Consider the following 24,952-nt stretch of genomic DNA (forward strand, 5'->3'; position numbering starts at 1 on the left):
ATCCTCATAAGAGTATCCATAGCACACGAGAACCCCCTTTAAGACTACCATAGTGGGCCAGGCAGTGGTGGCACACACCTTTCATTCCAGTATTTGAAGGCAGAGGCAGATGGATTACTGTGAGTTCAAGGTCAGCCTTGTCTACAGAGCAAGCTCCAGTATAGCCAAGGCTACACAGAGAAATCCCGTCTTCAGAAAGCCAACCAACCAACAAACAAACGAAATGACCACAGTAAGGAAAGCAGTCTGCCCTAGAGGGGTCCTGTTGTGTGTGTGTTGGGGGCAGTAAGGAGGAGGTGGGGGGAGGTGTGAGCAGCACAAAACAACAACCTGGAAAACCATTCAGCCAAAGCTCACTGAGTCACTGTTGTGTGAAGAGAGATCCTTCTAAACACAGAACATGGTCTGCTTCAAATGTGACATTTATCCATTTAACCCTAAGGTAACAGGCTCAGAATATTGACTTAGGAACAACAGACGTGCAAGAAAATTCCAATATACATCATGTTCATGTTAAGGTGTGGATCTGAAAGTGAAAGATGCCTGTCAGAATAACAGTACCTTATCCTTTGCTTATTCAACAATGTCTAATAGACTTCAGGGACTGGCAATTCAACAATGGGGGAAAAAACTTCTGCTGTCATGAATGTGTTAGCCAATAGACAGAGGTAGTAATAAATATGCAAAATATATAGCATTATTATAAGTACTATGAAGAGTTTTTATCAGGCTTTGTAGAAAGACCATGAACAATAAATAAATACATTAATAAACCATTTAACTAAGTATAAAAACCTTTTAACTAAATACCTACAGAAAATGAGAGTTCATTCAGTGAAATAAGAAACTCATTATTTTGAAGTGGTTTGAGGATAGAGTTCAAAACCAGAGGGGATGAGAGTTGTCTCGGTATCTAAGAACATACTCGTCTTTCAGAGATTTGAGTTAGGATCCCAGCTCACAACTGCCTGGAACTCCAGGGGAAACAACACCCTCATCTAGACTCCAAGGTACCCATGCTCACATATCCATTGAGCACACAGGCACATAGAAATATACACATAATTTAAATTACTTTTAAAAAGCATGACTAGATGGGAAAATTTGAAAGATGTTTGAAAACACCTAGAAAAAAACACTCAGTTATAAATTGGAGAGACTAACAATCTTGCTAGTCACAAGGAAAACTAGGCCTACCTTGCCTTCTGTGAGATTATTTACATAATGACATGGATGTCATCATTTTCAGTAGAAAACAAGATTTCATCTGAATTCATGCCATGCATCAATTTTGACACTTTTTAGTACATAAGGGTTAAAAAGAAAACTACCTAAGCAAATATATAAATCTTCCATAGTAACTGCATATGCTTTATTATGATCATCTTAAACCCCATATTTTACTCTAGAAAAATAAGAGGTATTCCCACAAAAATAATAGTATAGAAGTTCTGAATGACTATGGAGTTTGGGCTTTGATTTTGAGAAGATGATCTAAGAGGAAAGCACTAAATATGTGAAGGACAAGTTAATATGAAGTGAAGGAGGACAGGGCTAGCTCTGTGCAAAGGAAAGCCATGCAGGGTGGATCTGGAGCTGAGGTGGTGGCAGAACCCAGAGGCAGCATGGTGGTACAAGCATGAAAAAGTTGGGAAATGAGATACAGAGAGTCTCTGGAACAGACAACATGGACATTCAGTTATTGATTAGAGATATTCTTGGTGAGCATGGATCAAAGGGAGAAAGGTTTTATTTCATCTTACAACTTTCAGGTTACACTCAATTACTGAGGAAAATCAGGGCAGGAACTCAAGGCAGGAATCTGAAGACAAGAACTAATGCAGAGGCCATGAAGGAATGTTGTTTAGTGTCTTGCCCCTCATGACTTTCTCAGTCTTTCTTATGTATTTCAGGACAACATGTTCAGTTATAGTATTTCCCAAAGTGGACTGACACCCTTCACAACCATATTGATAAAATGTCCCATACACTTCCCCTTGTGTTATTCCTGTGTTAGATTTCACCCATGTACTTAAAAGATCTAATATTCTTGGTACTATTTATCATGGGACAAAATATTCTAGTAACTGAAGCACCCATGTGAATACAACATTTATTCTTTGGGGCATGTAAAGTATATGAACACACCCTTCTGAGTCATACCTTTCCTCTTCCATGAACCTTACTGCACCAATCTGTGACTAATGGGAGTCAGAGCCAAGAGTTCCAGGCAGAACTTCAGGTAGATATTCCCAAGAGTGATTTTCCCCATCTTACTCTCTGCTTTCAGCCAACCTGACAACCACAGCATACTGAGACCCTGAAAACTCAGAGTGGCCTCAGAACTGAAAAGGAAGAATTATTCAGCAGATCCACAAGGTTAGGGAACCAGCAAACAATGATCCAAATACCCAACAAATATGTGACCAGATATCAATATCAAGAAATACCATAGAATTTTTAACTGCAAATGCTTAGATATCACTACAAGAAAACATAAAATAAACAGCCAAGGTAATCTGCCTCTTCCAGGATCCCACTCCCCTATTGTAATGTAACCTGAAAGGGGAAATTTCACTGAAGGATAAAACAAGAACTTCAAATAGCAATTGAGAATATGTTAAAATACTTCAAAGAGAATATGAAGTGTGGGGAATATAAACAAACAGTTGAATGAATAATAAAACTGGCTAAGATATAAAAATAGAATTTAACAAAGAAATAAAATCACTAACGAAAAGCAAAACTGAAATAAAACATAAAAGAAAAACTCAAGAAAGCAAACAGTAAGTTCAGAGAAAAAGTCTTATCAACAGATTAAATAAAATAGAAGAGAGAATTTTAGGTTTTGAAGACAAGAAAAAGAGAATTGAATATCTCCATCAAAAAAGTTAAAAAACAAAAGGAAGGAAGGAAGAATAGACAAGGTCAGAAAAGAAAGTCTTTGTGATACATAATAATCAAAATGTTAACTTTAAAGAACAAAAAAATTATATTTAAAGCTTCAGGAAAAAGTACAAAGTCATATATAAAGGAAGACATATTAGAATAACAGCTGACATATTGATGGAGACTCTGAAAGTGAAAATAACCTGGAAGGTGCTCTACAATCTCTGAAAAAACACAAATGCTAGCCAAACTACTATATGTAGCAAAACTATTAATCACAGCAAAAGGAAAGAGAAAAATATTTCATAATAAAAACAAAGCTAAGAAATTTATTTTGGGCATTTTAGCTCTACATAAGGCATTAGAAAAAAACCAGTCTGAAGAATATGTTAACTGCACTCAAGAAATAAGTAATCCTAGAACAGTTATCCAAATAAATTAAAGACAAAAACAAAAAAATCCACAACAAAAAATAATAGGAATTAATAAACACTGATTAGAAATAATTCCAGTATCAACAGTCTCAATTCCTCAGTAAAAGAACTTGAAACATCAGATTATATTATAAATCAGAATCCATCTATTTACTTTCTCCAAGGAACACATCTCACCATTAAGGATAGACATCACCTTAGGTAAAAGGATGGAAAAAGTTATTCCAAGCAGATGAATCCAAGATGAAATCAAATGTAGTTCATTTAACATCTGACAAAGTAGATATCAAATAAAACTAAGCAGAAGAGATAGAAAAAGGTAATGCACATAGAGTAAAGAAAAAATAAATCAAACAAAAGATTATGATGATTGCAAACCATTATGTACTAAATGCAAGAGCACCCAATTTCATTTAAGAAAGAAAGAAAGAAAGAAAGAAAGAAAGAAAGAAAGAAAGAAAGAAAGAAAGGGTTAATGAAAGAAAACAAAACAAAAAAACAACAACACTACACCTAAAATCACATTGATCCTAACACAATGAGAATAGCTAGCTTCAATACCTGATTCTCACTAGTAAATAGGTTTTTCTTATTTCTCCCTTTTTGTCCTTCCTTTTTCCTTCTTTCCTTCATTCCCTCTTCTTTTTTTGAGAGAACGTTTCTGAAGTTATGCTGGTAGAAATGGGAAATATCTTGAAAGAGTTGTGGAATGGAAATAATAGAAACAAAACAAAATTAAAATTAAAAAATTATTTGTTCTTATCTCTTTTTGATAGTTGTGTCAGAGTTGACGAGCAATAGCTCATCATCTGAAAGTAGTGCTTCAAGCTTTTTCCTTAGTGGGAAGAAAGGTTAGATCTCTTACAAGGCTGGGGAAGGCCATTAAGGCTGATCAAAAACACATAGTGCTACTGATTTCCTAGGTTCTCTTACATAGTTAATCCTGTCAGTGTTCTGCTGGAATGGAGAGTGATGTGAAGAGGGGTCCCACTCAGTACCCAGTAGTTAGGAGGGGTCTCATTGAGTACCCAGTAGTTAGGAGGGGTCCCACTGAGTACCCAGTAGTTAAGAGGGGTCCCACTCAGTACCCAGTAGTTAGGAGGGGTCTCACTGAGTACCCAGTAGTTAAGAGGGGTCTCACTGAGTACCCAGTAGTTAGGAGGGGTCTCACTGAGTACCCAGTAGTTAGGAGGGGTCTCTCTGAGTACCCAGTAGTTAGGAGGGGTCTCACTGAGTACCCAGTAGTTAGGAGGGGTCTCACTGAGTACCCAGTAGTTAGGAGGGGTCCCACTGAGTACCCAGTAGTTAAGAGGGGTCCCACTTAGTACCCAGTAGTTAGGAGGGGTCTCACTGAGTATGCAGTAGTTAAGAGGGGTCTCACTGAGTACCCAGTAGTTAGGAGGGGTCTCACTGAGTACCCAGTAGTTAAGAGGGTTCCACTGAGTACCCAGTAGTTAAGAGGGTTCCACTGAGCACCCAGTAGTTAGGAGGAGTCCCACTGAGTACCCAGTAGTTAAGAGGGGTCCTACTGAGTACCCAGTAGTTAAGAGGGGTCCCACTGAGTACTCAGTAGTTAGGAGGGGTCTCACTGAGTACCCAGTAGTTAAGATTCATTGTCCCTTTGATTGTATTTGAAATCTCTTAGGAGACACACTGCTGCTGTGACTATAGGAATGCCTCCAAAAAGGCTTAACTGATGAGGGAGGAAGGACCCCTCTAAATTTGGGCAGCAGCATCTCTCTTCCTTCTGCCTCCTGACTGACAGCACAATTTAGCAGGCTGCCTCATGCTCCAGCTGCCTTACCTCCCTGAGCATGTTCAACTACACACTCAAATCACAAGCCAGAATAAAGCCTATCTCTCTTAAATTGCCTTGGACAAGTATTTGGCTACAACAATAAATAAGTAACTATAGTAATTAAAATATTTATCCTATCTTCTCCTTTGGGCAAAATAGTCATTTGATAGTTATCAAGAAAGAAGGGATGATATAGTGATCTTACTTCCAGGTGCTTGTTCTTACCCTCATTTTCCCATGAAATGACTTTGTCTCCCTAAACAAAGGAAATTATCCAAAGGAAAGTAAATAGTTTTATATGAAAAACTTCAGTATAGCCCACAGGTAAAAACCCCATAGACACTTAATAAGCTGCAAGTAGAGCCAAACCTTCTGAAGCATGTACAGTGACCAAAACTTCCTTCCCCAAATGCCTTGCACAAGTATCCAGTTTAACTTGTCTTAAAGCTCTAAAGTGCAAAATTCTACAAGTAAATCTCTATACCTAAAGTCTTTTATAAGTTGGAAGCTCTAATTTTAGTCCACAGAACAAGCATAAAAGGCAGCTAGTACATAAATCAACAAGATGTGGATTTATTACAGTTTGATGGAGATATTTCTAAACATGAACACATAATGAGAAAGAAAACCACTGAACAGAAGCAAGATGGTAGCCTTCAACTTTGTGGTTACACTCTCCCCACAAGAACCTCAATGCCCTAAGTAAAATATCTTCACAAATGCAGGGAAGCAATTCTGCCTCCTTATTTTAGTTGAACAAATACATGATTGAGATATATATATATATATATATATATATATATATATATATATATATATATTTCCTTATTATATATGTGATATGTATATATATATATAATATGCAATCTAAAAAGATTAAAAACTTACATCCCTGAGTTACTATTGAATAGAAATAAATTTCTGGGATTAATTCCTGTCCATTTATACCCATTGCCAGAAGATCAGGAAAAGGGCAACCCTTTGATATTAACTTTCATGACAGTACTACAAAATTAGCACTGAGCTCTTTCGCTGTATTTATCTAACACCTTTATCGTATCTTCCCAGAAATCTAAGCTTCGCTTGAAAGGAACTTTTGATGGAATGAGATTTGAAGCTACACTAGCCACACTATGAAATATTCTGAAGAACTATGTTAGCCAGTAGACTGATGAATCCCTTGTTCCAACAAAAAGAAGAAGAAAGACATTTACCATTTACAGCACACTGTGTGGCAAATCTAACTGAGTCCCAACCCCAAAATGAATCTCTATGGTGACAAAAAAAAATCATTTTCCAACAAAGCAGAAGCTGATGCAAGTTAACGGCATTCGCTTCTTAATTGGCAATTAACACTTTCAGGTGCCAATGCCGTTTAAACATCTGATCCCGGGGAAACTAATTTGATAATAGAAATAAGAACTAAATGGATTAAAATAGTATCCTAAATTTGGCTTGAGATACCCCCAAATTTGTAAAGCTGATCCCCTTCTCATTGCATAGGCTACAATGTGAGAGATGTTTTCCCCAGGGCATTCTAGGCTGTGTGCTCCTTTGCTCGGCTTCAGTCGGTGTGTTTTTGTTTCTTCTATTTCCCTAAAAGTGCCCCACACACCACCATGTTGACACTGCAGCACAGAGGACCACTAGCCTCTTACTAAGAAAAGGCATTGCAAGCATTCTAACATTAACTCTATGCCAAGCACAATCCTTGGCATTTTCTCTGCCCAACAAGCAGTTTTGCATTTATCGGTTGCCCGTTTCCCTAACTATAGATAACATCTCATTTCAATAACATAGACAAATTTATCAGCACCCGGGTAGCTCGCCCTCACACCCTCCAGCATATACCAAAACATGGTGCCTTTAAAAGTTACTGAAAGCATTAAGCAAAGACTTCTTTTTACCTTGGGTGTGGTCTCAAGGCTCCCCGCTAAGATGCAGGAGGTCATTTGGAAGTAATTGTTTCTGCAGTCACTCAGAAGCCCCTGTTCTGAAAGCAAACCAAGGACTGAGGTGGGAAGAGAGCCTGTTACTAAAACAACACAGGCACACGCACGGAAGCGCCTACACACACACACACACACACACACAGAGAGAGAGAGAGAGAGAGAGAGAGAGAGAGAGAGAGAGAAAGAGAGAGAGACAGAAACACACACAGGCACACATACACACACACACTGGCGCATGTACCCACATGCATATGCACACGCACACACACACACACACACACACACACACACATACACACACACACACACACACACACACACACACACACATGGGTTGGGGGAAGGAGAAATCTAAAAGAAGACAGAGCAGATGCTTCTCAGAGTTGAATATTTTTCAGCTCCAAAGGATTTGTTTTGACAATTTTACTTTTGGAACTTCATGAGAGGTCACACTGACTGCTAAAACGGGATCAGTGGAAGTGAAAAATTGCTACCTCTCTGTGTTTGCCCTCTTTTTCTTTCAGGCTTGCAGTGCAATTATGTATTCTGTGAAAGGAAGGTAGAAGCCAGATTGGACAGCAATGAGACGCTGATTGAAGGGCCCTGGCATCTGTCGGTTTTGGTGATTAGTTGACCACGCTCACAGAGAACATTCAGAGCATTCAGAGGCACAAACACACACAAGCATGGCGTCTAAATAAAGAACTAGGAGACACAGTGATCATTTTGGAAATGCAATCATTTCAATGACAAGTCCTTGGCATGTGAACAGCAGTCATATAGGAGCATCTGAGTGACTCAAGTTCTGCTGTTAAACAAAAGTAACTGTAAGAAAGAGCTTGTTACCAAAATAGCTATCAAAACAAAAGCCCCTTCCACTGTGTCTGGAAGACAGTGACTGTCCTGCCCACCTATAAACAAGTCACAAATATTTCTCATGAGAAGGACTGTGGTCAGCATCTTTCAGTGTTTCTATTCTCTAAGCATTGAGTTTTTTAAACAAACCTATACTATCTATATTTGTGCATAAGCATTAGAAAATGTAGTGTAGAGAGCTATATACTGAATGCTACACAAAAATGAATGTTTCATCTCATGTAGTTACAGCATTTAATATTTTCAACATTGTCAAGAGCCTGAACTTAGGACAATTGTGAGCAGTCACGACTCAAAGCAATTCTATTAAGAAGCATGGAAACTATTGCAAATAACATTAGTACATCTTGACCTATAAAAGGGCTAAGGTTCTACATGTACGTAATGTTACATCACTGAAACACATATTTTCTCACACATACACGTATGGATACATAAGGGGTAATGTATATCCGATGCCAAAACCTTTCATTCTTACTGAGAATATGTATAACTATGCCATATAAGTAACAGAAATACAAAGAGAAAAAAACGTTCTAAAAAAGAATGTCCATCCTATAGTTCTTGAGTGTCATTGCCCACTCTGTAGTTTCTGCTTGAGAGGTCCAGCAATGGATTCTCCACACCAGGATTTTCAAAGAGCTTCCAGGTTATATCCTGTGGCTGGTACATTTCTCTCCTGCTTCACTTCTCTGTTGCCCTGATAAGCATCATGACCAAAAGCATCTTGAAGATGAAGAAGGATATTTGGCTTGCACATTGCGATCACAGTCCACCACTGAGGGAACTCGGGGCAGGCACCATGGAGGAACACTGCTTATTGGCTTGTTTCTAGGATCACATCCAACTCACCTTCTTATAACTCCCATTACCTGCTCATGGATAGCACCCCTCACAGTGGGCTGGACTTTCTCATATCAATACACAATCAGGAAAGTACCATAAAGACCTGTTTATTTATAAGACAATATAATAGAAGCATTTCTCCACTTGAAATTTGTTTCTTCCCTGGTGACTGCGGTTTGTGTCAAATTGATGAAAAACAAAAAGTGCAGTGGCACTCTCCTGGCAGTTCATAAGATCACAAGATCACAAACACTTTGCCGTGAAACAATTGTAAGAATTTGGCTGATCTCAGAATGGGGAAGTGGTATCCTGTTGGATCTAGAAGAATTTGTCTATCAGGCATAAAAGATTTAGGGGAGCCTAAATCAAGAAGAAAAGGGAGTGGTAGAAATAGACAGGAAGCAGAGGGCACAAGTCAACAGATCAGCTGGAGGACCTCTGAGCTGTTCTGAATGTCTACCCTGTGAATGTGAGTAAGTAAAGCATTGCTCCGTAGAATTTTACAGATAGATTTAGTTTGGGAAGCCCAGGCTTATGTGCCAGGCAGCATCCCTTGTATGTTATTTCTTGTGGCTTTGTGGTATTTTAATTTTAAAATAATACGAGAAACAATAAAGGCTCATAAGGTCAAATCTAGATCATCAAAGACTTTGAATCAAGATATTTTAACTTTATGCTGCATTCAATAAGGATTCAGAGATGGATATGTGTAAGTATGTGTGATGAAAGCTTCAAAGAGTGCCTACCATCAAGTCTTAGACATGTGCATCTCCGAAGTTTATCTAGTCTATGGATCCTGGGCCAGTGACGTATTTGGTCAATGGCTGAATTTATTCTAAGAGAGTTTGACAATTCCAGTGTTCTTGCCTTGTATGTCACTTTGCTTACCCCCCCCCCACCATGGTCTTTTCTTGTGACCATTCTCTTCCCCAAACATAAAGCAAGGATGGCAATTAATCACAAATTTGGAAAAGAAAACAGTTTAGCCTCTGTCTTCAGCTGTATCCAAAGCTTTCCCTGAATACTTTGTAACTAACATTAGAACAGTTAAACTGTCAACTTGTGATATTTTGTCTATCTTTTAGCAAATTTCCTCTCATGATTTTCATGCATTGTTTTATTAAAAATAATCATTGCTGTCACAACTATTTTAGTGACAGAAGTCATAATTTTTACTTAAAATAAAAACTTAAAAGCCACCCATACCAGCAACATTTGTCATCCATCTGGTTAGATATACTTATAGCTCCAAAGAGCACATGAATTTAGACTAATTCTCACTTGGCCAGCAAATGATGATGATCCCCGAATTTAAAATATATATATATTCTTCCACTGTAGAACAGCTTGGTTGTTTCCAGCTTCTGGCTATCACAGATAAGACCTCTATGAACACAGAGGAGCATGTGCTCTGTAATATGGCAGGACATTTTTGGGTATATTCCCAAGAGTGGAATAGGTGGGTCTTCAGGTAGATCTATTTCCAATTTTCTGAGGAACCTCCAGATTGATTTCTAGAGTGGTTTTACCACTTTGTAATCCAACCAGCAATGGAGGAGTGTTCCTCTTTTTCAACATCCTTGCTCACATGTGCACTGAGTTTTTATCTTAGCCATTCTGATTGGGATAAGGTGGAATTTCAGGGTCATTTTGATTTGCATTTCCCTGATCACTAAGAACTTTGAACATTTCTTTAAGTGCTTCTTGACCTCTGTTGTGAATTCTCTGTTTAGCTCAATGGAACAGTATTCAGCATTAAGAACAAGAGCATCATGAGTTTTGCAGGCAAATGGATAACTAAAAAATATCATCCTGAGTGAGGTAACTCAGACCCAAAAGAACATGCATGGTATGCTCTTACTAATAAGTGAAGATTAAATATTGGCCAAAAAGTACAGAATACCTAGTGTAGGGAGCCGTATTGGATTTGGGACAAGGAGCTGCCCCCTAAGATGGTGCCGGCTTCTGCTCTAACTAGTAAACACCCCAAGAGCGCATGTGCCTGTATCACGCCACATTACTGACCAATTATGATAAGACACCTCAGCTGGCAGACAGGCGGGGCGGACAAAAGGAGAGAGCCTTCCAGGTACAGGGCTCCCTAATCCATCAAAGCGTCAAGAAAGGAATCCTGAATGAACTGCTGAGAGAACAACCTGGCCATGTTACGTCTTCTCCTTGCGGGACAAGGTTGGGCGCAACAACCTAGGATTCAATCTACAAAACTCAAGAAGGTTGACAAACCAAAGGGCCCAAGTAAGAATGTGTCAGTTCCACTTGGGAGAGAGAAGAAAGCAATCATGGGAGGCAAAGAGAGGGAAGTACCTAAGTGGAAGGAGGAAGAGTGAGGGAAAGGTGAACAGGATCAGGTATTGGTGGGTAGGAGAGAAACCCTGGGGGCAGCAGAATTAATGGAAATATGCAACCTAGAGGAAGGAGACCCTTTAGAATGTTTCAGGGACTGGGAAGTTGAGAGACTCTCAGTACTCAAAGGGAGGACCTTAGATAAAATTCTCAACAGTGGCAAGAGGAAACTTGCAGAGTCCACCTCCAGTAGAAAGACAGGGCATCAAGTGAAGGGATGGGGTTGCCATCCCACAGTCAAAAACTCTGACCTAGAATTTATCCTGTCTGAAAGAACTGCTGGGACAAAAATGGAGAAGATCCCGAGGGAAAGGAGGACCAGTGACAGGCCGAAATAGGGATCCAACTAAAGAGGAGGCTCCAAGGCCTGACACTATTAATGATGCTATGGTGTGCTTACAGTCAGGAGCCTAGCATAGCTGCCCTAGGAGAGGCCCAAAAAGCAGCTGACTGAGACAGAAGCAGATACTTACACCCAACCATTGGACTGAAGTCGAGGACCCCTGTGTTGAATTATGGAAAGACTGGAAAAAGGTGAGGAAGAGGGAAACCCCATAGGAAGATCAGCAATTTCAACTAGCCCAAACCGCTGAGATCTCTCAGACATGGAGCCATCATCCAGGAAGCATATACTAGCTGGTCAGAGGCCCCCAACATATACACAGCAGAGGACGGCCTGGTCTGGCCTCAGTGAGAGAAGATGCTCCTAACCCTGGAGAGATGTGAGGCCCCAGGGAGTGGAGAGGTCTGGTAGGGGGTTGGGTAGGGGAGTGAGGGGGGAGGACATCCTCTTGGAGACAAGGGACATGAAGAATGGGATGAGGAACTCTGGGAGGGCGAGTCCGGAGGGTGAGTAATGACTGGACTATAAAAAAATAACAAAAGTAATTAAAACACAAACAAAAAACAAAATCAAAAACAAAAAAAGCCCTCTGGTTCCTGATGTCATGATTTATGTGAGTAGAGGGGGTGGTAGAGCGTCTCCTATGGTTATAATTGTTTTTCTTGGTCAAGAAGAACTATCTGGGATCTTTCCAGGGACTCTAAGCATCTTATATACAATTGCTTCTAATAATCTCTCTCTCATTAGGGAACTTAAACTATTCCACTGGACAATCTTTCCCCCAAAAAGAAGCTCACAACAGGCACCTTCAATTCCAAACTCTCTTTAGCATCTAGCACTGTTGATGGCTGAAGCAGACATCTTTTACATTTCTTATTAAAGAAACGTTATTGCAGTTCCTCTTATCTGCAAGTCTTAAGATACTATTTTTTAAACTATCAATCAACATTGATGGAGAGACGAAGATATTTCAAGACAAATCAAAATTCACACAATATCTGACCACAAACCCAGCATTACAACGAATTATAGGTGGAAAACCCAATACAATGAGGGAAAATACAGCCTAGTAAAAACAAGAAAAATCCTAAACAAGAAAACTAAAAGAAGAAAAAAACACAGACACAACTCAACCCAAAAAAGCAATAATGGCAGAAAACAGAAACAACTATTCCTTGATATCTATTAACATAAATGGTATCAACTCCCCAATAAAGAAACATAGACTATCAGACTGGATACATAAAAAAAATCCAGCCTTTTGCTGCATACAGGAAACTCATCTCAGAGACAGAGACAGACACTATCTCAGAGTAAAAGGGTGGGAAAAAAAACTTCCAAGCAAACAGCTCAAAGAAGCAAGCTGGAGTGGCTATTCTAATATCGCATAAAGTAAATTTCCAACCAAAAGTTATCAAAAAAGATAAGGAAGGACACTTTTTACTCATTACTGGGGAAATCTGTCAGGAGGAACTCTCAATCCTTAACATATATGCTCCAAATAAAAAATCACCCACATTCATAAAAGAAACCCTACTAAAGCTCAAAAAATACATTTCACCCCACACAATAATAGTGGGAGACTTTAATACCCCACTCTCACCAATGGACAGATCCGGGAAACAGAAACTGAACAAAGACACTGCAAAACTAGCAGAGACTTTGAATCAACTAGAAATAATAGATATATACAGAACATACTATCCTAAAGTAAAAGAATACACCTTCTTCTCACCACCCCATGGCACCTTCTCGAAAATTGACCACATAATTGGACACAGAACGAGCCTCCATCGATATAAGAAGATTGAAATACTCCCATGCATCCTCTCAGATCACCATGGTCTACGGCTGGTCTTTAACAACAACAAAGACAACAAAAAGCCCACATACACATAAAAACTAAACAACGCTCTGTTAAAGGATAGCAGGGTCAAAGAAGAAATAAAGAAAGAAATTAAGGATTTTCTAGAATTCAACGAAAACGAAAACACAACATACCCAAACCTATGGGATGCAATGAAAGCAGTATTGAGAGGAAAACTCATAGCCCTAAGTGCTTCCAAAAAGAAGCTGGAGAGAGCTCACATCAGCAACCTGACAGCACAGCTAAAAGCCCTAGAACAAAAAGAAGCAGATGTACCCAAAAAGAGTAGACGGCAAGAAATAATCAAAATTAGGGCAGAAATAGACCAAATAGAAAGAAAAAGAACCATTGAAAAAATCCACAAAACCAAGAGTTGGTTCTTTGAGAAAATCAACAAGATTGATAAACCCCTAGCCAGACTAACTAGAGGGCAAAGAGAGAGTATCCAAATTAACAAAATCAGAAAGGAAAGTGGGGACATAACAACTGAAACTGAGGAAATTCAAGAAATCATCAGATCCTACTACAAAAACTTATACTCCACAAAATTGGAAAATCTGGAGGAAATGGGCGTTTTCCTAGAGAGATACAAGGTCTCAAAGTTAAACCAGGACCAAGTAAACCATCGAAATAACCCTATAACACCTAAAGAAAGAGAAGAAGTCATCAAAAGCCTCCCAACCAAAAAAAAAGCCCAGGTCCAGACGGGTTCAGTGCAGAATTTTATCAGACATTTATTGGGGATATAACACCAATACTCGCCAAACTATTCCAAAAGATAGAATCAGATGGAATATTACCCAACTCATTTTTTGAGGCTACAATAACCCTTGTACCTAAACCACACAAAGACCCTACAAGGAAAGAGAACTTCAGACCAATCTCACTTATGAACAGTGATGCAAAAATACTCAACAAAATCCTTGCAAACCAAATCCAAGAACATATCAAAATGATCCTTCATCATGACCAAGTAGGCTTCATCCCTGGGATGTAGGGATGGTTTAACATAAGGAAATCCATCAATGTAATCCACCATATAAACAAACTCAAAGACCAAAATCACATGGTCATCTCACTAGACGCTGAGAAAGCATTTGACAAAATCCAACACCCCTACATGTTAAAAGTCCTGGAAAGAACAGGAATACAAGGCCCATACTTAAACATAATAAAAGCAATATACAGGAAACCAACAGCCAACATCAAACTTAATGGCAAGAAAATTGAAGCAATCCCACTAAAATCAGGGACTTGACAAGGCTGCCCACTCTCCCCCTACCTATTCAACATAGTACTGGAAGTCCTGGCTGGAGCAATTAGACAGCAAAAGGAGATCAAGGGGATACAAATCGGAAAGGAAGGGATAAAAACATCACTCTTTGCCGATGACATGATAGTGTACTTGAATGACCCCAAAAATTCCACCAGAGAACTCCTACAGCTGATAAACAAGTTCAGCAAAGTGGCTGGATACAAAATTAACTCAAACAAATCAGTAGCCTTCCTATACTCAAAGGACAAACATGTGGAGAAAGAAATTAGGGAAAAGATACCCTTCACAATCCTCACAAAAACTATGAAATACCTTGGTGTGACTCTAACTAAGCAAGTGAAGGACCTGTATGACAAGAACTTCAAACCACTAAAGAAAGAAATTGAGGAGGATCTCAGAAAATGGAAAGATCTCCCATGCTCATGGATTGGAAAAATCAACATCTTAAAAATGGCCATCCTACCAAAAGCAATCTACAGATTCAATGCAATCCCCATCAAAATTCCAGCCCAGTTCTTCATGGAATTGGAAAGATCAATGTGCAATTTCATATGGAATAACAAAAGACCTAGAATAGCGAAATCCATCCTCAACAACAAAAAAACATCTGCGGGAATCACTATCCCTGACCTCAAGCTATATTACAAGGCAATTGTGCTGAAAACTGCATGGTACTGGTACAGAAATAGGCATGTGGATCAATGGAATAGAATAGAAGATCCAGAAATGAGCCCTCATGTATATGGTCACCTGATTTTTGACAAAGGAGCAGTAAACATTCAATGGAAAAAGAACAGCCTATTCAACAAATGGTGTTGGTCCAACTGGCACTCAGCATGCAAAAGAATGAAAATAGACCCTTTCTTATCTCCTTGTACAAAGCTCAAGTGTAAGTGGATCAAAGATCTCCACATTAAACCAGATACACTGAAACTATTAGATGAGAAAGTAGGGAAAACCTTAGAACACATAGGCACAGGAGAAAATTTCCTGAACAAAACACCAATGGCTCAAGCTCTAAGGTCAAAGATTAACAAATGGGACTTAATGAGATTGCAAAGTTTCTGTAAGGCTAAGGACATCGTCAAGAAAACAAATCGGCAACCAACAGAATGGGAAAAGATCTTTACCAACACCACATCAGATAGAGGCCTAATATCCAAGGTGTAAAAGGAACGCAAAAAGCTAGACACCAGAGAATCAAATAACCCTATTAAAAAATGGGGTACAGAGCTAAACAAAACGTTTTCAGTTGAAGAACACCGAATGGCCGAGAAACATCTGAGGAAGTGCTCCACATCCTTAGCCATCAGGGAAATGCAAATCAAAACAACCCTGAGATTCCACCTCACACCAGTCAGATTGGCCAAGATCCAAAACTCAGATGACAGCAGATGCTGGCGAGGCTGCGGAGAAAGAGGAACACTTCTCCACTGTTGGTGGGGTTGCAAGCTAATACAACCACTCTGGAAATCTGTCTGGCGATACCTCAGAAAATTGGATATAGTACTACCTGAAGACCCAGCTATTCCACTTCTGGGCATATACCCCAGAGACACTTTAATACACAACAAAGATATATGCACCACAATGTTCATAGCGGCTCTATTTATAATAGCCAGAAGCTGGAAGGAACCCAGATGTCCCTCAGAAGATGAATGGATACAAAAATTGTGGTACATATACACAATGGAATACTACTCAGCCACCAGAAACAATGACTTAACCAAATTCTTAAGAAAATGGCTGCATCTAGAGAATATCATCCTGAGTGAGATAACCCAGTCACAAAAGAACAGACATAATATGCAGTCACTGATAGTGGGATGCTAATACCAGAGGCTTGCACTCCCCCAGAAACAACTCACAGACTGTATGAAGTCCAAGAAATAAAGAAAACAAAACAAAACAAAAAAAAATATTTACAAAACAAGAAAACTTTAACTATTTCCATGTTACATTTTGTTTTACATGTACTTTGGCTCATTGTAACTATTAAGTTTTCAAGGCATACAATCAAACCTTGAAAAAAATCAAGTACTGACTAAAAAATATATTCATATAGTTTTATGTAAAAATTATGTTAAAATCTGAAAAAAAGTACTGACAAAAAATGTATAATTTTAAGCAAAAAAATGTTTAAAATCTGTACATTTTTCCTTGTTTTGTAAAATAAAGTTGTTTTATAACAAAAAGATACTATTTTTTAAGGTAATATAGAATTAATAATCTCTCTTCTTGATATGATAATCAAGTTTGACAAAAATATTAGATGAGCCCACTAAAACTTTAACAAGACACTTACAACTTAACAGACTCACCCGCCAAGGTCACTCTGTGCCTGGTCACATGCACACAGTAGCATTCCTATTCACTTACCATCAGAAACAGCTGGTGAGCGTCCTGCACTGTTCCTCACACTGGGAGACATTGCTCCAACTCTCAACCTGGCATATCGTCTCAAGAAGAGGAAGATGCCTTCACCAGATGAGTAAAGGAACCGAATGGAGGCTGTGTGGGAAACTGCTCTCAGATTGTACCTGGCAAAGACTCACTCTTGGGCCTTGTACTCTGTGGTCCTCTTTCTAGAGACCAGCATTGGGATGCAGTTATTATTTTGTTTCCTTCCTGGATGATCTCGCTCCTCTGCTGATGAGAGGTGCCGAGATAATGGATGCTTCCCTCCTGGGGTGACAGTTGTTTCTAAATGATCCAAATCAGGATCCATCTACTGTCATCTCGACAGTCTGGGCGAGTCCACCAAGACACAAGTTGGGCTTTGCAAAGACTGAGCAATTGGGTTGCACCTGCTTTTACCATTACTGCTATGGCTTCTCTTTCTCTTGTCGTGTCTCCTCGAGTTAAAAAATATATTACTGCTTTTCCTTAATTAAAGTGTAACAGAAATTTCTATGAACTGGTAAATCTAAGACTTAAGTGTTTTTATGTAATTAGATACTCAGATGAAATAAATATGACCCCACACCATGGTAAAAGCCATTTTTTACATCCAGAAAATGTTCGTCCCTGCCTCCTCTCTCTGCTAAATTATTTATCAGTGTGGTTTCTGACAGCCAAGATCGTCCTCTGACATCCACACATATACCAGGTACCACAGTATGCGTGTGTGTACACACTCACACTCAGGATCCCCCCCGACACACACACCCATATGAGGAGGAGAGGGAGAGATTTTTACAAGAAATAGGGTGGGTGCTTAAGATGCTATACTGTCTGCTTGGAATTCTTTCTATAAGCTTCTCCCTGGATAGTTCTCTCTGCTTAGCTTTCCACAACTCATTGTGTGGCAGATATTTTATATTATGTCATGAGAGTAATACAGATCACTCTTCACGAATACACTATCATCTGGCTTCCTTGACAACACAGGTCTCCAGGAGCCTCCAGCAGGGCATACCTTCCCTTCTTACCTTGGATTTCTATGTGGTACTTGTTGCCCTGCATTTATAGTGAACAGCAAATTCTCTAGCATCTGGCTCCCCATTTGGGACATCATCACAGAGACAATAGAAGTTTCTTACTGTTGTTCCATGAATACCTCTAGCACCTACACTTGTGCATGTCACTCCCAGCACATGTTTATTAAATAAAGGAGTGATGGTGTGGGTTTCTGCTACAAGAATCTCAGGGTCTGCCGGGTTACAGGAGTTACTCGTCGTATTATTGTTTTTTTTTTTTTTCATGTTGAAGCTGCAACACAAAAAATAAGCTATGCCAAGTACTAAAGCTTTGGATGTTTTAGGAACACAGGAGAAGAATTAGCATGAAAGTGGTATTCGTGAGAACCTGGGGCATAAAGAGAGATGCAGAAACCTCCCACCTCAGAATCAGACCTCATTGGTGGCTCTCCTTTAACACGCTGGCCAACTCAGACACTCACTCAGAGACTAGATTTCACTCTACGCATAAAACATAGACATGCCACTTAGTGAGCTTTCTCGGGCTGCTCCTGGTACTCAGTGCTTCATCTGTTGGTATTCTCAAGAGAATTATGTTCATGAGACAAGAAAGAAAAATGAGCTTCTGGAAGATTAAAGGCCTCGATGACCAGCATTCAGGATGAGGATTTGCAAGTGTGCCTGCCTGCCAGAAGCTGGGGTCCTTTCTTTTGTTCTCCATCTCTAAGGTTAATCTTAAACATGCTCATTTACTGAACTTCGATAAGGAAGGTGGCAGAAAGTGATAAATTACAGCACCGTAGCCAGCGAGGGTTTTGCTTCGAACATGGTTCCTACACAGGAGAATTGAGAGCAAGTGAATATTTTTTAAGTCCTCATAGTCAAAGTATAACCAACTACCTGCTCATATGACTACACAGCTATTTATAGATCTTACACTTAGTGTCTGTGTATTTAATTCTCGCTGTGAAAGAAATTCATGTTGTTCTGAAGCACAGCTTTAAAGTAGAGAAGAACTCTGATAAGAGTTCCAAAACTATTGTATACAACTATCCACATAGGAAGTACAAAATGCACAGTGAGCAAAGTTCTTAGCAAACAATATTTATCTTAAAATATATCTGATGTAGAGCTGGAGAGATGGCTCAGTGGTCGGAAGCACTAGCTGATCTTCCAGGGGGCCCAGGCTCAATTCCCAGAACCCAGCTCACAACCATCCATAAGAGGAGTGTCAATGACTCTGGCACCCTTTTCTGGACTCAGAAGGCACTATTTATGCACATGATACAAAGACAGACAGAAGAGCTATGCACATAAAATAAAAATAAAAATAAGGTAATAAATGATCTCTATGTTTGATTTCATTGGTTTATTATCTGTACTAATGGGAATAATGATGTTTGGAGTGAGACCCAAATTCTAAATCTATCTATTATTAACTAATGTCTTCCGAGAGTTTAATTGAAATGACATTTAAGCCCCTAGTAGATGTTTTTTTTTTCTTTACAAACAGTGAAAACCCAATCAATACTACTTTCTCTTTCTTTGGGGGATAGAATAAACACATGAGGTTTAGCAAAAACCTCCAATTAATATAAACAGCACATTTCTATCTTTGTTATTTATGTCATTTCCCCTTTTTCTGCCCCTAATGTTTTTCCTCTGGAGTAGAAAAGCAAATTCTGAGGATCAACATCTACACTGAAGTCTTGTTTTATATGAAGATATGTGCATTAGTAACGCTTTGGAAGGATGCGTGAGAACTTGCAGGTGAATTAAGTCACACTAGAATGGTCTTTGCTTTTGGTTTTACTAGACACAGCAGTTTCTGTGCGTTTTATAGCCATGGTTAATCAGCATGTTCTCACAGCCTGAGAAGCATTGTGGGGGGGGGGGGGGGAAGCCCAGCAGTTTTTCGTAGAGACAGCATTAATGATGACTCTTTTGTTATTTTGCCACTGGTGCCTGTGCTTAGTAGGTGTTGTTGGCTGCTGGGTGAATGCATAGTGGGTGTTTACCTACAGACTTAAGAAAGGAAGATGCTGGGTGTCATCTCGCTGGTTAGGAGTAATTTAACCCTTCTCTGTCACTCTCTTTTCTCTCCCCAAGTCATGTTAAGTGATAGAGAGTTGCCTACGTATAATCAGAAACAGACTATATTTCAAAGGTGAGATAGCAGGACATAAAACAGAAAGGGACATGAGAAAATGTTTTTTTGTATTTTGTTCAAGGTACATGATGAAGTAATAATGCACCATATAAGTAGAAATTCCAAGCTAACAGAAGAACATTGTTTGAAAGCATTTTGTACAACACATTAAATTGACCCACAGGTTTAAACAAAGTAATTATTAAAAATCGTTGAGAATGGCTCCTTCATTTTAAAAAACAAACCAAGTTATCTGACTCTTAGGGCTTTGATGATAATTAAATAAAAAGAGACATAGTTTCCCCAACATGAGCCTCATCCAGTGAGCACTCAGCTAGGGATGTCACATGTTGCTGCAGCTGTATGATTTGATATGGAGTTTCCCAGTCAGCTAGCAATTTAACACTGAGAGCCCAATAAAAGCCAGTACATATCCATGACATAATTGAAACACTGGTATCAAATATATTCCAAAGTACTTCTTAAAAATCACTATCTTGATTTCCCTTTACTTCCCAATCAATCTCTATTCATTTGCTTGCTTTGATATCTTTGCCTTTATAGGTCTGTGTATAAACAGACTTCATTCTCACTTACGATTCCATTAATTGGTAAGGCAGCAAAGCAAATCAATTGTCTTCCGGTTTTCTGATTTTAATTAATACCAAATTCTAAACACAAGGGTTTTTAAAGAAACCTTAGCTTTTGGTGGGCTTTTAAAAATTTAATCATATCATCTTGTTAAAAAACTATCTGAAAAGATTATGATAAAAATATTTTTAAAGTTTCTTACCAGTCCTTTGAAAGTATATTGTGATGTTAATCTTGTCTGAGAAGGGTTAGGGACACAGAGAAGCAATCTGTAAGCCCTTGCTGTATCATGCCCAGATATATACACATGGTGGGTTTCTCGTCCCAGCATGACTGTGTAGGAGATGAGTGAGCTTTCAAATATGTGAAAATAAGTTCAAGAGGTTCTAGTGGCATTCAATGGAGCAATCTGTAGGCATAAAGGAATTCAAAGCACAAAGGAACACTGTTGGAGTGCACAGTTGGTAAAACGTTTTGTTCGAAAGATAAAATGCCTTCTTTATTTCCAGAGACAATTACTGTGGTCCAGAATGCACCATTTGAGTTGTCTTAATAAACTTACTTGTAAAATTATCTTCCAATTTTTTTAAACATCACTGAATTTATTTTTAAAATATCAATTATGTACATAGTCTTGAAAGATGATGCAGGAAAACATATCAAAATTCATTTCTCCTTAACACAGTTTATTTAGGGAAAGAGTAAGTTATCATTAAAAACACTTAGTATTTTCTATGAAAATGCACCCAATATCATTGGAGGGAGGAATCTATGAACTTTTTCCATTCCCTTTCAAAAAGAATAAACTTTAGTTGGCTCCAAGCTCACTGATAGTCTATATGACTCATTAGATACTGAGATCAACAAGCTACACCAAATAAGGAAAGGTAAGAAGAGAAACAAACAAAAACATGCATTTATTCTTATAGAATCAGAAGCAAGAACTCAGCAGCCAGCTCTGAAAAGTGGCATGACCTCAGACAGATTACACAAAGGTGGCCAAGGTCACAATGCCACAGGACTGTGTACAGATGCAACCAAGTTCATGGGGCATCACCTGGCCACAGCGTTCCCTTCTTCTGGTCTCTTCTGTCGGCTGCGATTACCACCATAGTTGTCATACACGTGACAATGGATCGTTTTATCCCACTGGCCACACTCTAAAGATAAGCAGCACAGAACCTCCTACTATGCAAACCATTGGTTTTTCATGCTTTTGAAAAAGTCTGTGCTGTGGATATTTCAACCCATTTCTGCCGAAATCATTCTCTGGAAATGCCGACATGTCCTCCTTGGTTTTCTTCCAGTGACCTTTCTTTTTATTTTTTTTTAATTGAACAACTTTATTTTTACAAAACAGAAATAAATGTACAGATTTTAAAAGCATTTTTGCATAAAACAATATGAATATAATTTTGTCAGTACTTGTTTTTCTTTAAGGTTTGATAGTATGCATTGAAGTCTTACTAGTTACAATGAGCATAAAATTCATTTAAAACAAAACTTAACATGGAAATAGTCAAAGTTTTCTTGGTATGTAAAGATTAAACATAATGATTTATAAATACTAAGGATAGCCACGAGGCTGCATTCTTAGCTATTGAATTATTAATGATTTAAGGTCCAGGTGTACCACACACTAAGAGGTTGCTATACACTTATTTTTTTCTAAGAAGGACTGAGGCTTCCACATTTTTGGCTTTCCTTCTTTTTGAACTTCATATGGTCTGAGAGTTGTTTCTTGGGCATTCAGAGCATTCCAGGGCTAGTATCCACTTATTAGTGAATGCATATCATATGTGTTCTTATGTGACAGGGTTACCTCACTCAGCATAATATTCTCTAGTTCCATCCATTTGCCTAGAAATTTTGTAAAGTCATTGTTTCTAATAGTTGAGTAGTATACCATTGTGTGAATGTACCACAATTTCTCTATCCATTAATCTACTGAGAGACATCTGGGTTCTTTCGAGCTTCTGGCTATTATAAACAAGGCTGCTATGAACATAGAGGAGCATGTGTCCTTAGTATATGTTAGAGCATCTTTGGGGTATATGCCCAGAAGTGGGATAACTGGGCTTTGGGTAGGACTATATGCAGTTTTCTGAGAAACTGCCAGACTAATTCCCAGAGTGGTTGTACCACTTACAACCCCACCAACTGTAGTGGAGTGTTCCTGTTTCTCCACATCCTCACCAGTATCTGCTGTCATCAGTTTTTTATCTTAGCCATTCTGACTGGTGTGAGGTGGAATCTCAGGGTTGTTTTGATTTGCGTTTTCCTGATGACAAGGGATGTTGAGCATTTTTTAGGTGCTTCTCAGCCATTCGATATTTCTCAGTTGAGAATTCTTTGTTTAGCTCTGTAACCCCTTTTTTAATAGGATTGTTTCATCCTCTGGCGTCCAACTTATTGGGTTCTTTGTATATATTGGATATTAGACCTCTATCAGATGTGGGATTGGTAAAGATCCTAATCACAGTCTGTTGGCTGCTGCTTTGTTTTCTTCACAGTGTCCTTAGCCTTACAAAAACTTTGCAATCTTATTAAGTCCCATTTATCAATTCTTGATCTTAGAACATAAGCCATTGGTGTTCTGTTCAGGAAAATTTCCCCTGTGCCTATGTATTCAAAGCTTTTCCCAAATTTCTCTTCTAATAGTTTCAGTATACCTGGTTCTAAGTGGAGATCTTTGATCCACTTGCACTTGAGTTTTATACAAGGAAATAAGACAGGATCTGTTTTCATTCTTCTGCATGCTGAGTGCCAGTTGAACCAACACCATTTGTTGAAGAGGCTGTCCTTTTTCCATTGAATGTTTTCAGCTCCTTTGTCAAGTGACCATATTGTGAGAGTACATTTCTGGATCTTCTATTCTGTTCCATTGATCCACCTGCCTATTTCTGCATCGGTACCATGCAGCTTTTAACAAAATTGCCTTGTAATATATAGCTTGAGATCAGGGATGGTGATTCCCACAGAGGTTTTCTTGTTGTTGACGACAGATTTCACTATCCTAGGTTTTTTGTTATTCCAGATGAATGTGCAAATTACTCTTTCCAACTCTATGAAGAATTGCGTTGGAATTTTGATGGGGATTGCATTGAATCTGGAGATTGCTTTTGGTAAGATGGCCATTTTTACAATGTTGATCCTTCCAATCCATGAGCATGGGAGATCTTTTCATCATCTGAGATCTTCAATTTTCTCCTTCAGAGATTTGAATTTCTTATCATGCAAATCTTCACTTACTTAGTTAGGGTCACACCAAGGTATTTCATTTTTTTTTTTTTTTTTTTTTTTTTTTTGTGACTCTTGTAAAGGATATCTTTTCTCTAATTTCTTTCTCAGCATGTTTATCCTTTAAGTAGAGGAAGCCTACTTATTCTCTGATTTAATTTTATATCCACCAACTTTGCTGAAGTTGTTTATCAGCTGTAAGTTCTCTGGTGGAATTATTGGGGTCACTTAAGTATAGTGTCATGCCATTGGCAAATAGTGATATTTTGACTTCTTCCTTTCCAATATGTATCCCTTTGACTTCCTTTTGTTGTCTAATTGCTCCGGCCAGGACTTCTAATACTATATTGAATAGGTAGGGGGAGAGTGGGCAGCCTTGTCTAGTCCCTGATTTTAGTGGGATTGATTCAAGTTTCTCACTATTTAGTTTGACGTTGCCTACTGGTTTGCTGTATATTGCTTTTATTATGTTTAGGTATGGGCCTTGGATTCCTGCTTTTTTCAAGACTTTTAACATAAAGGGGTGTTGAATTTTAACAAATGCTTCCTAAGCATCTAGTAAGATGATCATGTTTTTTTTTCCTTTGAGTTTGTTTATATGGTGGATTACTTTGATGGATTTCTGTATATTAAACTATCCCTACATCACAGAGATGAAGCCTACTTGATCATGGTGAATGACCATTTTGATGTATTCTTGCATTTGGTTTGCAAAAATTTTATTAAGTATTTTTGCATCAATGTTCATGAGTGAGATTGATCTGAAGTTCTCTTTCCTTATAGAGTCTTTGTGTGGTTTAGGAAGAAGAATAATTTTGGCTTCAGAGAATAAGATGGGTAGTGTTCCATCTGTCTCTAATTTCTGGAATAATTTGGAAAGTATTCCTATTAGGTCTTCAATGAAAGTC

General features: G+C 38.6%; 1 protein-coding gene across 31 annotated transcripts in view; it reads right to left on the reverse strand.

The window, feature by feature from the left end:
- Positions 1-24,952, reverse strand: part of MLIP (muscular LMNA interacting protein) — a 254,915-nt gene that overhangs the window by 142,211 nt on the left and 87,752 nt on the right. For 12 of the 31 annotated variants that reach the window (XM_080934380.1, XM_080934387.1, XM_080934373.1 and 9 more), the window contains exon 2: positions 7,029-7,114. The exons of 18 other annotated variants lie outside the window; for them this stretch is intronic. In XM_080934380.1, the coding sequence (XP_080790506.1) occupies positions 7,029-7,073 (45 nt within the window). In that variant the 5' untranslated portion in view covers positions 7,074-7,114. Of the gene's footprint in view, positions 1-7,028; positions 7,115-21,006; positions 21,106-24,952 lie in introns of those variants that run through there. One more of the 31 variants, XM_080934381.1, reaches the window with a different exon arrangement.

Source organism: Micromys minutus, assembly GCF_963924665.1.
Source record: "Micromys minutus genome assembly, chromosome: 21".
Classification (NCBI taxonomy): Eukaryota; Metazoa; Chordata; class Mammalia; order Rodentia; family Muridae; genus Micromys; species Micromys minutus.